The sequence below is a fragment of the Anopheles gambiae genome, chromosome 2, assembly GCF_943734735.2.
Source record: "Anopheles gambiae chromosome 2, idAnoGambNW_F1_1, whole genome shotgun sequence".
Classification (NCBI taxonomy): Eukaryota; Metazoa; Arthropoda; class Insecta; order Diptera; family Culicidae; genus Anopheles; species Anopheles gambiae.
In genome coordinates, this window is record NC_064601.1 from 13,064,198 (window position 1) to 13,079,453 (window position 15,256).

General features: G+C 49.7%; 1 protein-coding gene across 2 annotated transcripts in view; it reads left to right on the top strand.

Annotated features, from left to right (window-relative positions):
• The window catches only part of LOC1281122 (protein neuralized), a 37,071-nt gene that overhangs the window by 17,212 nt on the left and 4,603 nt on the right, over nt 1–15,256 (top strand). The window contains exon 1 of one of the 2 annotated variants that reach the window (XM_003435943.2): nt 11,155–12,555. The exons of the other annotated variant lie outside the window; for it this stretch is intronic. Within the exon in view, the coding sequence (XP_003435991.2) occupies nt 12,381–12,555 (175 nt within the window). The 5' untranslated portion in view covers nt 11,155–12,380. Of the gene's footprint in view, nt 1–11,154; nt 12,556–15,256 lie in introns of those variants that run through there. 2 annotated transcript variants of the gene reach the window in all.

Below are 15,256 nucleotides of genomic sequence, written 5' to 3' on the forward strand. Positions count from 1 at the left end.
CGTTCGGCAAGTAGCACGGATAGAATGTGTGTGTGTGTTTGTGCACTTCAGGAGGCAAAGCTCTGTTCCCTCTCCCCACGAAGGCAACCAAAAACTGAAGGAAGTGGATGTTAGGACGCGCTTAAGCCACGAAGACTGCACGGAGTCTTACGCATATGATTCATGCAAAAGTGCACTTGTCTTACCCCCGCATGCGCGGCACTTTAGCCAGCTGGTCGCGAACTTCTTGCAACGCGAGCGGGTCCGTGGTTTGACCTATAAAACGGGCCTGGTTGAACGCAAAACACAGGTGCACACGTTTTGGTCGCTGTTGGAATGCTTGAATCCCCCACCCGCTTGTTCCCATTAGAGTGGCCAGCTGGGGTGGATTGCACGGTGTAATGTATCCGACGCACCAAACGCCAATGCCGACGCGACTCTCCGGGGTTTTAGTTTCACCCCACAGCAGCAGCAGCAGCAGCAGCAAGTGGTAAATAATTTATATTTTGACGTAGATATTTAGTCTCCTCTTGGCTGGACCGGTCCCACGGGTGAACATTTCTTGTGTCTGCGATTGTGTTGCTAAACAGCACCGGTTGTCGCTGTTGTTGTTGTTTGGCTTGCTTACGCCGGTTCTGGCCCGGGACAGGCTTAAGCGTGCTGCCGCGGACGGGCGCGCGTTTTGCTTAGCGTGCAAATATGTTCAAGCTGCCTACAACAAGTGGCGGCAAGCGCGGCCTGGCTGGTTGGTGACTCAATGCCGTGTGAAGTGTAAATTAATAAAGTGCTGCCATTCTTTCTATTTAGCTCAAGTCCACGGTGTACGGTTTGGGGTTGAAAACAGAAAACCCACAAACAAAACACAACCACCGCTTTTTTTTTGCTTCTTCTGTATGCTAGTTTCCGGTCTTGACCTACCCGATCGCTCGGCCCGGCACTAGCCCGTGGCGCAAAGCCTTCAAAGCTTGTAGCAACTCATCATTAATCAGCTATCGAGCGTGATGGTTTCTCCTCCTACTCCCACCATATCCAAAAAAGAGGCCGCACGATGCGTTTTGGAGCTAATCAGTTCCCTTTCTATTCGGGCTACGCTTAGATTTGATTGATCAAGCGTGCGGGGCCAATTTTGTATCTTCTGGTGCTCCGAAAACGAATTCGTGATATGGCCACTTTCCCAAGTGGGTCGTGGGAGGAGATGTTTGGGTTATGGTAGATCGACCAAGCGAACAAAAAAAAGAAGCGAAGCCTTTCGTTAACGAGCTGCGTTTTTGTTGTTGTTGTGTGTTACTCTCTCCTCTCTCACACCTTCGATGAAGATGTGCTGTGCGAAAATAATCGTAAAATCTCGCACCAAATCTGATGGTTCATCGGCTTCCAGCGTGGGGTGAGTGAAAGTAGCCTAGAAGCGCCTACACGACGCTTTGAAACTTTGATGAAATTAAAAGCAGTGGAACGTTAAATGGAAACATCCCTTCTTGCGGGTGTCTTGGATTTATTCTGCCCATCATGACGGCACGGTACGCGTTCCCACGGCACTTTTCTCGTCATCGTGATCGTCAGCTTGGCTGGGCCTGGGTGGAGCAGAACCGCGGAAGCGAATGCTACCCTTGCCTTCCGTTTTCGACGACTGCACGATTGCCCGCTTAAACACAGGAACGGCCTAAATTGCTAATTATCCGACCGATTAAGCTGTGATCAGTATGATTCGTTCTCATACATCCATCCGTTAGAGCGCTGTCAAACATCATGGCAGGCTTCTAGCAGCAGCAGCAGCAGCCTAAAACCAGCCCGCACTGAGAGCATTATTAATCAAATCGCTTACACTCCACCTTGGTGCTCCCCTTTCCATGCCCCAAACGTATGCCGCAACTGTCAAATCGTTGCGAAGAAACGCTCCACCTAGCGGAGCATACTGGAGCCCTAATGGAGCCTCCGCAGTGCCGTGGATGCGGTGGAAGGTAAGTGCGCTGGCGTTTTCCCCGAAAATGATGCTCCCCGGGCGAGCAAGAGACCTTCGACACGAACCCGAAGAAACTTAATTGACAGGTAATGAAAACCAATTTCACCAATCAAACCGAGTGAGAAGGCTTAACGGCATGGTGTACTGTGTTACTGTGCCGCCCTCCCGTTTGCTGCAGTCACGCGGTGTGGCCCAAGAACGTCCCGAAAGAAGCGGCAATAGGAAGAGTTGGTGGTGCTGCGTGCCACGCTAGAGCCACTTATTATGCGACTGCTGGTGGGGCCGATCTCCATTGGCATCATCATCACGAACCAAAGCGGGAAGCGAAACCACGGCAAAGAGGCCGTGTGGGGTGTTTTTTTTTTGGTGCGACCGCAAATGCGAATCGCGTGGGAACCGTGGCGTCTCTTACGTAATGGTGCGCATACACTTTGGTGTCTTGTGGCGTTTTTATTTTGCTGCGTCGTGCTGCACCATACTCACACACAAGCACTTTGTTTCTTCAGACGGTTTGGGAAGAAGCAACGGAGCAGGATTTCGTTGCTGGTGTCCCTCTTATTTAGTTGATGGCAAGTTTTGATGTCATCGTGACGTGCATCGGCCGCTAAATGCTCTAACGCTAGACGCGGTGAGAGCGTGGCCACTCTCACGATTCGCTCTGTTTCTTTTGCGAATTTTAGTAACGAGACATCGACATCACATTGGGACATATTTCACCGACACGCAACCGCAAACGTATGAAGAGACTCGAGTTGAGCTGTGTTAGAAATGGATCAAGATCTGTATCTGGTACTTTGGAAGCACAATTTTGTGTCCCAATGGGTTAACTATTCCCGATTTGACGTTTAGCTGAAATGCTTGAAGTAGGAGAAGACGTGCAGAAGACCTGTACAAATATTGGTTGGTGGCCTGATCTTTAAGATCCAACTAATTTTTTAAAAGTGTTTTACCTCCAAAACTTGGGTCTTTTGGTATCCACCAAAAACTTAAAATTATTGAAAGGTGCATCGTTTTTTAAATATCAACAATAATCCTAGATATCCTCAAAGCAGGTCTCCGAACATTTGCCTGATATTAGCTCTTCATTTTCAATTCTCGAGATGAGCTAAACCTAAGTTATTCTCCTAAGACTTACCTAAGACTTGTACAGCGCAGTTGCAACCATCAATCTCAGCACGAGCGAACATGCCTAGAAGCCATCGCGGGCCAGTTAAACGGTTAAAAGGAAGAGACACCGTTTGGTACGCTCGTAAAACGATTCAGTTAGTGTGTCGCTTTGAAGTCTCAAACGCCTTCCAAACACCTTCACCTTCGAGGGGCTGCTGTGGCCATAACTCCAGTCACTCGGTTAGGCTCTAGTTTAATGCCAACGAAACAGCTTCGTTGAGCCGTTGCGACGTAAAACAGGAAGGTCTACGACAAAGACGGGTGGACCCGGGTGTGTACGGTGTGGTGACAGTGAACGAAAAATCAATCATGTGCTTACGCGGACTTCTCTCTCCCCCCCTTCCACCGACCAACCGCGCTCCGTCTCATCAGGTCGTCCACCCGATGCGTCCATTAAAATATTTTCCCATGCTTGAGGCTCCACGCTACTGGAAGCACGGACCGTACGCGGGTCTTCCCAGGAGCGTTAGCACCTCCACCCTTCTCTCTGTCCTCGTCTAAACGGGGTAATGGGGTGGGTGGAAGATTTAGCGGGTCTCTCTTGCTCTCTCTCTCGCTCTCTCACCTACCCTTGGCCTTTTTGGCCGCCAGTCTACCCTGAGCCAACGGCTGAAAGGTATAATTTTATCCATTGCACGTCTCCGCCATGCCAAACTGGCGGGCCCGCGGGTGACTGTGTAATGGCCGGTGAGCGGGACAAGAAGTCGCTTTGCCGGCAGGGAGGATTCCGAGTATGTTTACATGTTTCGCTCACTGCCATTCTGTCTCGTTTTGGGGTTGCTTTTCTTTTTCGTTCGTGCTGTTCCACCTACGGGGCCACACGAGACCTTGCGACGGCGGAAACGATTTCTGCACTTACACTGCTTGCGGGCGTTGCCGCAGACGACGCAGTTGCAGTGCATTTCTGGGAGGGTGATGGTTTAGAATCGGTAGGTCGTGGAGGTTCCCACACCAGGCGTGTGATGTGGTAACGCCACCCAATTCCATTCTCATTTGCCAATCCTGCCCCCCCTAAGGGGTGTGTGTGAGTATGTGTAATTTCATTTTGAACAAAGCGAGATCTTTGCTAAGTCTTCCTTTTGGGATGGCTCTGGCAATCCGACAGTCTCGGCATTCCAGTGAGGTGCATCAGCATGGAACCGTTGCATTTGATAAATAATAAAAACGATACCTTCACTGGCGATCGTTTGTTCTCACACATATCGCCGTGTGAACGACGGGAATGCTATTGAGAGATGTAACAGGTCTGTTACAGGTCGTGTTACGGGCTGTTAGGTAGGTGGGATCGTTCCTCCATCAACAATCATCGTCCCAGCATGTGTATCTTTACCCAAAGACACAGAATCAATCACTTCATCAGAGAGAAAAATTTATCGTCTCTAGCAGGCGCAACGACCTCCGGGTGGGTTGAGGAGCAAGGCTTAAAGACATAAACCGAACAGAGAACGAATCAATAATGACTCAATCGTTAAAACCGTTGTCACGCTGTTTGCGCTACGCGATCATTAGTGGCGGTTCGAGAACGATTTGCGGTTCGTTTACGCAGCAGGATAGCTTGCGCGAGATATAGATATGTTTTCTTAGATGTCTCTAAAATCCCTTTAAATTCTAGATCAACTTCCCCTGATTGCGCGCCTCATTTCAGGTAGATAGATACTACGAAAATTGATCCAACAAGAAAAATAAAAACGCGTTGAGTTGTCTCAATATTACTGCACAACACCGTATAGCGTCATCTCTGTAGCCAAGATATGCTTGGTTATGCCTGCCGCGAATGGAATTGCTGCGGTCATTCTGCTCCGTGACGTACCGTTCTCCAGGGTGATCACGATGAAACTTGATTTGCTCTCCGAACCTGCATTCGAACCTTGGCCTCTCATAGCCTGCCCCTTTCCGGATCCCCATTCAAGCTCGATGGGGCTAGCTACATCCCTGGGTGAATCATCGCGAATTGCTTCAGTCACGGTTTGTATTCTCGCGAGCGTTAGACAGGGAGGAAGCGAACGAGATGGTTGGAAGAAAACACACTAAGACAACGAGAAAATCGGTACAATATCGAGAGAGCTTGAGAGAGATATTCGAGAATGGCGTATCGCATATCGTAATTCCATTCATTGGGATTCTTCGGCAACGACCAACAAACCACAGCATGGTTATTCTCCTTGTTTGTTCAAAATTGTTTCAAAAGAATGATGCCACAGTGAAAGGTTGTCGCGTTATAGGCCCACCTACCTAACCAGCAGCTCCATAAACGGCACACGGCTCGTGCTGGGGTGATCTTCGGGCCGTTTTTAATTGATTGGCTTTCTCGCATTAGCGGGCCCGGACTTTGGACGAGTCGAAAGATTTGGACCGCCGTTACGGAACCGATGCGCATTACAGATTTACACACTAACCCGTGCCGTTTATTGGTGTGTTTGTTACGCTGGGACTGGTCGCGCCTGCTTATGATTGAGCGTAACATTCGGCTCGAATCGGTGCTGTGTGTCGGGCGATCGTGCTTGTGGCTTGTGTGCTGTATTATGTGTGTGTTTGTTTTTTTTAAAGAGGGATCGACCAAACAGAGTAACAGAGCAAGAGCGAGAGTTAATCTCGCGAATAATGATGCGCCTCCAAGGCGAAAGAGGGGTAGTTTTGCTGAGAGTTGCTTAGCTGAGAGTTTGCGCAAAGCGTTGGATATCTCATCTCACGGTTTGTTGGCTCATGCCGATCGCAAGCGAAACACATGATCGTTTGTGTACACCTCGTCTGGATCTTCATTCATCGCGAAAGCGCTCGGACGTGGAGGAGGGAGGTCCGTAAAACAGCATTAAAACATTCAACGAAACGGTATTTAGAAAGATGGTCGATTGAATAATGATTGAGAAGGAGAGCGGCCCTGCACGGGACGGTAAATAGGTTCCACCGAAAAAAGGGTGAGCCAGCAGCAGCAGCGCAATGGGCGCAAAGCCTTCCGCAAACATGAAATCTCCCACCCATCCGCCTAATGAACCTACGCGGCAGTTAGCGGGCGTATGACAATTGACTCTTGACGGTGGTAGTATGGTCGGCACTTCTCCCGAAAAGGGTAAATACGGCCCATCAACACTGTCTGGGTGAGTGTGTCGTTGTCCGGGGGGGATGTGCTCGGCCGCCAGAGTCGGTCTCCATGCGTTTGGGGGTTTGCTTTTGTGCCGTCGAAACACGTACACACTTGCGGGTGGAGAATTATGTGTTCATTGATCACCATCTCCAATGCGCCATCGCCTCTTCTCCCCTTTCGCACACCTTTCGGAGGAACTTTCATGGGTTCGCCTTGGCATTCCTGGCGTTGAATGGAATTCCGGAACGTGCGTGACGTTCGTTCCAGGAAGAGACCGTGATGATGATGGTGATGGGCCATCCACCTTCGCGAGAGTGTTTTATAATTCCCCATCCCGTTCAACTGGTTATGCACACTGCATCTCACCCCCGCCACTCCACACACACATAGAAGTGCCGTAAGGTCGCGTGGGAAAGTAGGCTCCAGGCGAAGACGCGACATTTAGGTCTGTGGCATCTAAGTCGGCACCTATGCCAGACACACCTTGGGATTTGATGTTCGGAAGTGTCAATTTCTATGCTGTGGAGATGCCTTGGAACGTGTAATCTTGTACGAAAAGCAGTAAAAGTGTGCTCAGCAGTAGTGGCCAGGCGAAGGAAGGCACGGGGAGATCGAGTTTTCGGCCCGATCTTGTCCAGATTTGAGTGATGATCGCCCCCGGGGAACATGCATCCCCATCACTGGTGTCACTTTTACCGTCGTCTAATTTCTCTTAAATAACCTCCACGGACAGAAGAAACAACAACGAAAATGGCTCCCTTTCCCATTAATAAAGCCAAGCCCCCCGCTAAACGCTGTATGGATCGAATTTCGGATCTCTGGCCGGTTGTGACGTGAAATGTGTTTAAATTTAGTGTAGGCGTACGTGTGTGCGGTAGTCTGCCCGACCGGTATGTCACACCTTTTTTTTTCTTTCTTTTGGAGATGGGTTAACAGCGCTGTAGATATGCAGCTGGTATGGGAAAATCAATATTTGCCCGCGTTCGCCCGTTTGATTGGAAAGCACTCAACGCAACAGTGGCGGCAGAATAGAGGGAGGCGAAGAGTTCCGTTAGGTGTCGAATGCACAGTCCATTTGCATCGCGGGCAATGCATTGGGAAGGCTCGAGGCGATGTGCCTTACCCTTTGAGCGTCAAAATTCGGCTCCGAAAGATGTGAAAGGTGTGCTTTAAGTGCTCTAATGAAGGTTTTATAACATTCAAGAGGGAGAGTAGTCCAAAGTATAATCCACTAGATCCGAGTACGGTGCCATTATTTGTGTTTTCGTACTGATGTGTTCCGTACAAAAGTATTCTCCTTAGGTCCGAACATACGTATGACAACTTTGGTCGCTCGAAAAGCTTTATCTATCTTGCATAAAACCAATTCCGTTAAGGTACCATTCAACAATTCACCCAGTCTTAAGTGTAATTGCAAAATTAATCGAGCCTCTCTTGCATGAAAAAATAAGCCTGCCCCTCATTGAAGTCAACTCACATCCCCAAGATAAATCACCTATTCAATCGAGGTTCTGTTTTTATTGCTTCCTTCCTTTAATAGAAGTAAGCAAAAACTAAGACATTCATTTACTGTTTTTGTTGCTGTTGTGGCTGTTCTTCAAGCACTGCTCCAAGCACTGCCGTGGGACGTCGTGGCACATTCGTCAATCGAGATGGCATGATGGGGTCAATTTTCCATCATTACCTATGACAAAAAGGGCTCGTTTACGCCAATCGATGGTGCGGCCAAGAGAGAAAGAGCCCGTAGTCTCGGTTAAAGTGGTGTTGGGTAGCGTTTTTTTCTGTTTTTCCTGCCATTACCACCTTTTCCCATCGCTAGAGGACACACGGAGGAGCCACGATGCGTTTAATACCCTTTTTGCGCAAGTGTACGGTAGAGGTCCTCGCACTCGCGCGGCCGTAGCGTGGGAACGCGCCACTTTTGCAGAAGCATCGATAGTAGAAGTTGTCGGCGATTCGGAAAAGTTTGGGCAATCACCGGTCTAGATGAAGATGTCGATCGGTGTGCTCTGGTGACGAAGTTTGGTGGGAACCCTCCCGGCAATAACGTCCGGAATTTGTGGTTCGTGAAAAAAAGAACTAAAATCAGTTGGAGCTACTAGCGATCAGCAGGCTGCCTGTGTATTCTCACAGGGATACAGGTGGAAGAAGAAGTTTAACGTATCAAGATTCTGGAGCGAAAGAGAAGCGCCGTGTGGGACGATTTATCGCATCCCGTGGAATGAGTCATTCAGCGGTAAGTTGTTGGATCAACGCTTGATCGCGTAGAATCGATCGTAGGTCGATATCGTTTGAAACAGACGGGATGGTAGACAGTAGTGCAAAGTCGAGCGAAGAAACAGCGCAACGGCGATCTAAACAGACACGATCCATTAGCGTTGTGCTGCTCCCGGTTGCTGTGAACGAGGCAGAAAAGCGGAGGAATCGATTAAATGCCACGTCCGGTTATTCGATGTGCTGCACTTCTTGCCACCGCTGCTAGTCCAAACAGACAGCAAACAAAAAAAATGCGAGGTAGGAGGGTAAGTCTTCCTGTTCCCCATCTAGTCGCCAGTTCCAATATCTGGGTTAGTCTGATCGTTCAAATCACCTTAGACCTTTACGTTTTGCGCGGCCGCGGCCGCCAATGGTCGCCATCAAGCGAAAGACTTTCTCAGGGTCGTGTTTCCACTACTTCCTTTGTTGCTGAGTTTCTGTGTTGTGTGTCTGTGTGTTTGTGCGCGCGCTTTAGTTTTTCCTGCAGATCATCTTCCACTGTTTGCTAACATCATCCAACAAGATTGCTCTAGCCGCTCGCTTCTCACACGTACAATTTTTACACGCAACTTTAAACACAGAGGTGTGCTGCGTAGTGTTTAGCTCATCCCGCCAGGCGGCAGCGCGTCCGTAGCCAAAGGTTAACCAGACCCTGGGAAACTGTTGCCTCGCGTGGGTCCATGGAAAACGACTCAATTTTTGGGAAAGCTTCACTCTACCGTAAGCGAGTGGAAGGTAAAATGTGTCTCGTACGCGCGGACCCCAGACAGAGTGTGTATGGTCCGGTCGCTCGCTCCGGTCACGGAACGGGGTTCACCTTATGGGAGCAACATGAAAAATACATGATCTGGCGATGTTCACACGGCTTCTTGAACTCGCTAGAAGTGCCCAAGAGGCTTTGGGCTTTGGGTCGGGCCGCCTCGGTGTGTGTGTGTGTAGGGATTGAGGATCCGAACTGCATGGAGATAGCGAGATAGTGCTGCGTACATTACGGCCCGTGCGCTTGGAGGCGATGGGACAGAGTCGAACACAGACGAACGAACCTTGATTGTAGAGAGAAGTGATACATTAACGATTACATCTTTTCTCAGTTCCGAGTTCCTCACACAGCGGCAGAGGATGAGTCAGATGCGCTTTGGAATTCGTTAATGGGTTGAGGGCATGAGAATTTTGAGCATTTCTGGGCATTAGTTGGGTGGTCTTCGTACTTCTTTTGGTGACATCAAAACCACCCATTAAAGCAACCCTGAACTAGATTACATTTTATCAAACGGCTTGTTCGCTAATGTCTTCCCAGCTGAAGATGCAATCAATTAGAAAAGAAAAGGTCATACACATGCCTCGTCGCTGTGTGCCTCGAAACTCAATCAACACACACACACACCGCCAATCCCAAAGCAATGATGTGTGTGATGTGCACTAAACCAGGTTCCGTGAATTTCTGCAACGTTCCCGTTAGTGTGTAAGCTCTTCCCGTGTGTGCCGGGTTTCTCGCTCTGCTCGGCCTTACAAAAGAAGTTGGAGCCGTCGTGGGAACTTTCTGCCGCCTCCCTCAGGAGAAAGATCACCTGAAAGGGATGGAGCGAAAATACAACAACAAAAAAAGCAAAACTGTGGCATAAAAACTGCACCTCATGTGAGAAACGATCGAGGGTTTGTGTGGTGCCTTTTTCCTAGCACTCCCGCCGCCCAAGAAACCAGCTTTGAAGGCTCGATCATGATCGCGATCATCAACGACCAATGGAGAACACGGCAGGGGCTGGGCGACGGCTGGGGGGAGTGTTTTGGTGTTTCGCTGTTTAGAATGAGTAACTAGCTGAAAGGCTAGACCTTATTACAGTCTTCCCTCCTTACTGCCCGCTGGTGTCTGGTTGATTGTGTAGTAGTGAAGCGCCCAACCACCAGCACTACCACCCCCAAAAAGGAAGATAGAAAGATGCCTAACGAGGGAATCCCCCAAACCAGCTTTCGTCTGTGTGTGTGTGTGTTTGTGGTGCCATCTCTTTCTTCTGGCGGGGCGTGAGATGATCCCAAAAGGTGGTGGAATTCAAGACCCAGACCCAGGCGCAAGGTAATCCGAACGGTTCACCGGGGGCAGAGGAAACGAAAGCAAGGAAGCAACGACATAAAACAATTTTAGAAAGACACAACACAACGCACACACAAACCATCGAAGCATGGATCGGAGCTGGAAGAAGCGGGATGGAAGAACGATCGTTTTTATGACTGCGCGTGCGCGAGGGGGGTGCAAAAGGTAAAAGCATTGCACACGCAGAGAGGCAAAAGAGCATAATGAAAGCGAGCAGATGGAACGCCGGTCGGTCGGTCGGTGGGTTCGTCGCTTGTGCGGTGCGACGGGGACAGGGGCGACATGAGCGAAGGGCCCTCCGCAAGCGCATCGGGCACGGTACATGCGTGCATGCAGGTCGGTTTTATGCTCAGCGTGAGCACAACAGAGCGAGAAAGAGAGAGAGAAAAGGAGAGTGTAAGTGGGTGCGAGCGAGATGAGAATGGCCGGCTGTGTGCGCTCTTGTTACACGGGCACTGAGGGTTTGCGAGAAGCTTTTCAGGGAAAGATCTCATAAAATGTGCATAGCTAAGGGTTGGGAATGAATGAGAGAGAGAGAGAGTGAGTTAGAGCGAGAAAAAGAACGGCAAGAAGGGATGGGAAGGCAGGCAGGGAAGGTCTCTCGCGTGAAGCAGCGAGTCGACATACGCAAGTCGTGCTCGTCGTAGCAGTCACTTCATCTCACGCCGTTCTCCGGTACGGACATATCGCTCCTGCTCGGTCTGTGTGTTTCCGTGGTCTTTAGCAGGGCCAGTGTCTGCGTTGTTTAGGACTCAGTAATCCGATCCGTCCACACCGATCGTGTTTTTTGCACAAAACGTGCCGATCGGCAGTATCCATTTATCACTAAAGTGAACTAAAGAGAGTGCAGAGTTTTTAAACGTACACACAGAACAAGTGTTTTAACAAGCGTGTTTCACTACCCTAAAAGTGCAACGTTTTTTTTAAAACAAGCTCTCAATTGTGTTTGCACAACAAAGTATCCCCGAAAACGGTTGTGCGCATAGCGGTGTTAGTAGCAATAACAAAAAAAAAAAGATAGTTTCAAAGAGCATCCCTCAAGGGTTGAGTTTTACCTGACTCTCGCGCTCTTTGGCTGGAGAGAAACGCACCCCCTCCTTCTTTGCGCGGTACGTGCCTGGCGTTGTGTATTGGCGTTGGTTTGCCGTACGACGCTCGCCGTGTGTATGTATGCGGTTCGTGTCGGTGTGTGCGGAGTTTGAAACCGTGGGAAAAATCAGTGACGATCGCGAAATTCCGGTCCCGGTGTGTTGTAGCGCAAAGCGGGTTCGAGCGCGCCGTAAGTGAAAGGGAAGGCGCACAAACACAAGGAAAGAGAGAGAGAGAGAGCGGGAGAGAGAGAAATCGAACGGGGCCCCATTGGCAGGAAGGGGCGAGATAGTGGAAGTGGTGGGCTTCAAAGCGTGGCCCCAAAAAGGAGAAGCCAAAGTTCGCGATCTTCTTCGCGATCGCCAATTTCGCATTTTCGCACAACTTCTCACCCACCCCTTGAAAGCGTTCGCGCGCGCGTGTGTTTGTGTGTACGTTCGGTGGCCACCACCCCAAAAGTGTTAGCTTTCGGCTTTGCTTTTTTTATTGCGTGTGTTTGTTTTTGGTGTTTTCCGTTCACGAAAAAAAAAAACATAAATAAATACGAAAGACTTTAGCGGCCACGAGACATTCAGCGCAAAGGGAAGATTATGTGCACAGGGGTTTGTGTTTAGCAGTGTGTGAGACACAGACCATACCGCCGCCACCACCCCCACGGTCCAGCAGAGCTTCGCGTTGAGGCTTCCGTGCAGGCTATTCCGTAGTAGATCGCGACCAGTGTGCCGCCTCGCTAAGGGGTGGACGATATAGGCCTCTATATGGGTGTACTGAACGTGACCAGTTCCGGTGCCGCTATCGTCGAGTACCACCAGCAACAGCAGCAGCAACAGCAGCAGCAGCAGCAACAGCAGAACAAGAAAAACGACACAATCTTCTCACCCATCAAGAACAAGATGAAGGTGCTGAAGAAGATCAAGAAACGCATGGGACTAGGTTAGTAACGCAGCAATGATCGTATGCTACAATACAAGTACACAGCATAAAGTACAGCAATTTCCATTTCAACATAACGCACGCTCGCCTATTAATTTGGAAAGGACGTTACGACGAATCCTTCCCCATTGATTTTACTCGCGAGCTGAGGCTTTTGCTACGACGCGACGGTTGGGATTGCTTTTTTTGTTGTTGTTTCCTCTGGCTTGCGCGTCCTGCTTGGTTGAGCAGCTTGGACGGGCAGCAGCAGCAGCTGCACCATTTTCTCATCAGCCATCCCTCAGCGTAACCGACGCGTAACCGTTTGTAACGAACTTTTCCCTCCGTTTTGCACTGCACCGCTTGTTCCCCTTGTTTCCCCGGGCAGTTGCGTCACAGTTGAAAGGACTAGCAGGAGGGGTGAAAATGTACCCTGTTCCCGCAACCGATTCTAGCTAAAAACGGAAGGGAAACTACCATGAAGAACCCCTTCGCAGCTTTGGTAGAGTTCGTCGCTTGTGTGTCTTAAAAATTATTATGATGAGTGGTGGTAGTGTGCCGTAACCGTCGTTCGATGTACTACGTCTTGTGGTGGGTCTATTCTTCTGGTCAGCGTTTGCTTTGCTCGGTTTCGGGTTGAGTGAGTCGCCAATCGCCATATTCCACTGCGGTGTTTCGTTTGTTTGGTACAAAATCGACTACCGTAACCAGTACCCGTAGTCACTACTCTCTCCCTCTTCTGTAGAACGTGATGCATCTTCCAATGGGGGATAGCGCCGTGGCCCCAGCACGATCACACTTTACACAATCTTTCGACCGTGATTCCGCCAAACCGTTTGGATTTAATCCCAGCCGCAGTAGTAATTAATTCCAGCCCGCAGACTTTTCCAACCGGACCGGCCGTCAATCTTCCGCGGTGGCAAGATGCAAGGCGATGTGTGGCATTACAAAAATGTTCATTATTTCACGTTACGTTTCTTTTTGTTTCCCACACGCACGCACACCGCGCACCGGTGCTGTGGTACATTTGGCGCCAGGTTTGCCTTTCTTTCCCATCCAGCGGCGATCACGGGATGCGCGCTCTCGCTGTTCAATTATTATTCCGTCTCCGGTCTCAATTCCTGGGACGGCGGGACGACCAGTTGCGCCCAGCCGGTTGAAGATCGCGACGGCCTTGTCGCGACGTTAGATTTATGTACCCCCGTGTTATCATTTGCTTTCGATGATGGGTACAGCACGGTGGTGGTGGCGATGTTGCACATAATTGTCACACGGTGTGTGGAACTGTTTTTCAAAGCATTGCAGCATAAAAAATGCATTGCATTTCCCGTCGCCATTAACGTGTGTGTGTGTGTGTTTGTCGCCGTGGGACTGGCATACTGTCTTGGGATTCAGTATGTGTGTTTTTTTCCGTTTTACTCCGATCAACGTATCGACCTTATTTATGAAGCTCTCTTTCCCCTTATTTTTGGTACAAATTGAACGAAGGTTTGTCAACTACTTGTGGAACCATACATAAACCAGGGCACAGTGCTCTTTCGTCCTTTCCGCCCGTCCACGGCGAATCTGGTTTTTGGTGCGGTGTGGCCCACCCGAAACGTGAGACGAATCGGATGTTCTGCATTTTCTTCGCTTATGCATAGGCCTAGGCAGCCGCACACACACTCACATACGAGGGAAAGGAGGTTCGTCTCCTGCGCAGCAAGACAAAAGCGGCAAAGGACGACCCCGATACAAGCGGGTTCGTTTTCTATGCGGATGTCCTTGTCTTGCTTTTTTTTGTTGTTGTTGTTTGAAGCGTCACCAGAAGCCGTCCAGATTGTACCATCTGGCCATTTTCTCGGGAACAATTTCCTTCGGGGATTGCCGGAGGTTTTGGGCGTGAAATGGAATAATGCAACGTGAAGGGGGAAGGCGTATTGATTCGCCGCTGCTGTGTGGGTGGTTATTTTTGCGGTTCAAAGTGCGAGGGAGGATGCTTTTAGTGTGTGTGTGTCCCCTTGTGTTCCAGCACCGGCCAGATGTGGTGTTTTCCGAGAGGGGGTTTTATAATTAAAACTAAATCCTGTTGGATTTTACTTTGGCTCGCCCGGGTAAGTGGGAATGGTTTTATAACACCACAAGGACCTGTGAAATTCACAATCGCTGGAATAAATCGAGGGAGTAGAGGGATGAAACAACAACGGCAAAATCCCCTTTTTGCCTACTCCGTCCTTTTAGTATGAAGGATTGTAGGATGTTCTCGAAGCTAGTTGCAGCTGCTTTTCGGCCGGAAAGAGGGATGTTGTGTTGCCTTTAAGAAATCTTCAACAAAAGGACCCCGAAAAAAAAAAAACCACCACTTACTCACGCACACACAGCCACACAGAGCCTGCAACGGAAGGGAACGGAAGGAAACGCTCAAAACTAAATGTATAGCGCACATCTCGGTCGGTCGGGACTGCTTCCCGTTGATCGACAGCGGCTTTAATTGATCGAAACGACAGGCCCGTTCCTCCACGCAGCCACGTCGGAAGGGCAAGAAAGAAGCAGCCAAAGAGTGGAGCACGAAATAAATGGTAATTTCAAGTGCACTCAAGTGCACCAATTTGTTGTCCGCCCGAAAAGCAAAAGGGGTAATCACCATCGTCATCATCATCAGCAGTAGCAGCCGCATGTGCGTGTGTTGCTCACCGTTACGATGTGCGATCGCAGCGGGAATGCCGGATGTCGCCCGTTTGCC